The 2027-nt window shown below is 34.2% G+C and overlaps 1 protein-coding gene across 1 annotated transcript; it reads right to left on the bottom strand.

Moving 5' to 3' along the window:
- Positions 1-177: 177 nt before the first annotated feature.
- Positions 178-856, bottom strand: LOC107677844 (gamma-glutamylaminecyclotransferase B-like). The gene has a single exon (XM_016472892.1). The coding sequence runs from the start codon at positions 775-777 to the stop codon at positions 319-321; it is 459 nt and encodes a 152-aa protein (XP_016328378.1). The 5' UTR covers positions 778-856; the 3' UTR covers positions 178-318.
- Positions 857-2027: the final 1171 nt, after the last annotated feature.

The following is a 2027-nucleotide window of genomic DNA, read 5'->3' as shown; positions in this document are numbered from 1 at the left end:
TATACATATACACACATTTTGAATTCTTATTCTCCAATGAAGGTTAGATTTTTGTGATTCTTTAAAATAAAAGATCAAAAGGATTAACAATGCAGATAGCCTTCTTTGATCATATTTACCAAGGGTACCAACAATTCTGACCATGTGTGTGTGTGTGTATGTATATATATATGTATGTATATATATATATGTATATATATGTATATGTATATATGTGTGTGTGTGTGTGTAAAACATCTAAATGATAAATGGACGTGACACTGGCAGATGTGGTAAATTGTTAGTTTTGGACCCTGCTAATCGTTACCGGTACAGTCATTACTCAGGGCTTCTGTCCTCAGGAAGCACATATTTCAGTCCGTGATCACCGAATGCATCATAACTCTCATATGTTTGGTTCTGGAGCCACTCAGGTTCACGTCTGCTGTACACAAACACCTCCTCGATGCTTCCAGGCTTTAGTGTGTTTTCTCCTTCACCGTCCTGCACCTCCAGCTGGATCTCGGTGCGCTGGTATCTCTCTGGACAGCCTTCAAACCGGTCCAGAAAGTCCAGCATCTTCTGGTCGATGCGGTAGATCTCTCCGTAGACGCGCTGACCCGTCCCGGGCTCGTTGAGCAGGAAGGGGATGTTGAATTTGGTGGTGATAACGAGCGGGTATGGCTCTATGGTTCGAGCGCGAGCGAGGAACTCGGCCTGACCGTTGGAAGTGTTCTCCATCCTGAAGTAGTTGGGCTGGGCTTTCTTCAGCGTGCCGTAGACAAAGACACGAGCCATGCGAACCACGGGACAGACCACACTGATGATGAGCTGTGGAGAAAGAGACACTCATTAATATTCGAAATCAATTAAACATCTACACACTAACAGAATGATAAATCAATCTACATTATTTAAATGACTTTAGTTAGATTTTTATTTATACTTTTTATAACTAATGATATGCCATGCATTATAGTAGTCAACATTTGAAGTGGATCAAAACCTTTCATCAAAGTTGTCCTAAAAGCTAAAACCAACATGCGTTCTTGTCTTTGATCAACTTTTTTGATCCACTTCAAATGTTGACTACGGTGTATAAACTGGTAAAAGTAAGCAAATGTTGTTTAATGTAATTTAAATATATATATATATATATATATATATAAAATCTAGCTTTTTTTAATACTGAGGGCCTTGAAAGAAATCATACAAATATTAGGCAACAAAGTGTATAAACATTTTTATGACTGAACAATCTTTTTGTCCATTAAATATGTATATGCTGACAATATTTAAAGACATTTTCAGTTTGCTCACATACCAAATAAAGCTGTAGGAAACTCAGCACTTCAAAGAAAAATAGAAAATAATATAAACATCTGTAATTAATTAATGACAATAGCCTAGATTTTACATGACGGATGGACTGAAATTAAATTAAAATAAAATACCCCTTACAGAATTTCATACATTTATATGCACCGATATAAAGTTGGTTCGACGTTTGACGTTGGATATTAGACAGATATTCAGCCGCGAAAAACTTCAATAAATTCTTAGTGGATGAGTATAACTGTATACAAAATGGCTTATCTGAAAAGCATTAAAACGTAGAACTGAACACAGACCGTCTGCAAAGAACATGTAAAGGATAAAACGATGAATGTTTTCCCACCGGAATGTTTTTTTTACAATTTTACAATTTTTTACAATTAACAAAACAAGAGCAAATAGTGCACCAAGCTCTTTGAAAGATATAAAGACAAACACTTATAACGCTCACTTGAATTTAAATAAGAAATATTGTAAACAAGATATGTGATAGTGGTTATTATTATATTATTACTATTAATAAATATATGAATAAAATAAAAATAATATTAAAAATCATTATCATTCCATAATTTAGTGGTTATGCAGTAGGCTTATTCCAGGTCCTTGTGAGAACATTTTAATGTTTGTTGTTTTCACAGAAGTTTGACACCAAAAAACACACTATTGAAATTTAAACTAATAAATAAATAAATTTAAAATGAATACACTCC

This window comes from Sinocyclocheilus anshuiensis, unplaced genomic scaffold, assembly GCF_001515605.1.
Source record: "Sinocyclocheilus anshuiensis isolate Anshui unplaced genomic scaffold, SAMN03320099.WGS_v1.1 scaffold432, whole genome shotgun sequence".
Lineage (NCBI taxonomy): Eukaryota > Metazoa > Chordata > Actinopteri > Cypriniformes > Cyprinidae > Sinocyclocheilus > Sinocyclocheilus anshuiensis.
The sequence above is the reverse complement of the archived record's forward strand: the minus strand, read 5'-3'. Positions and strand labels throughout refer to the sequence as shown.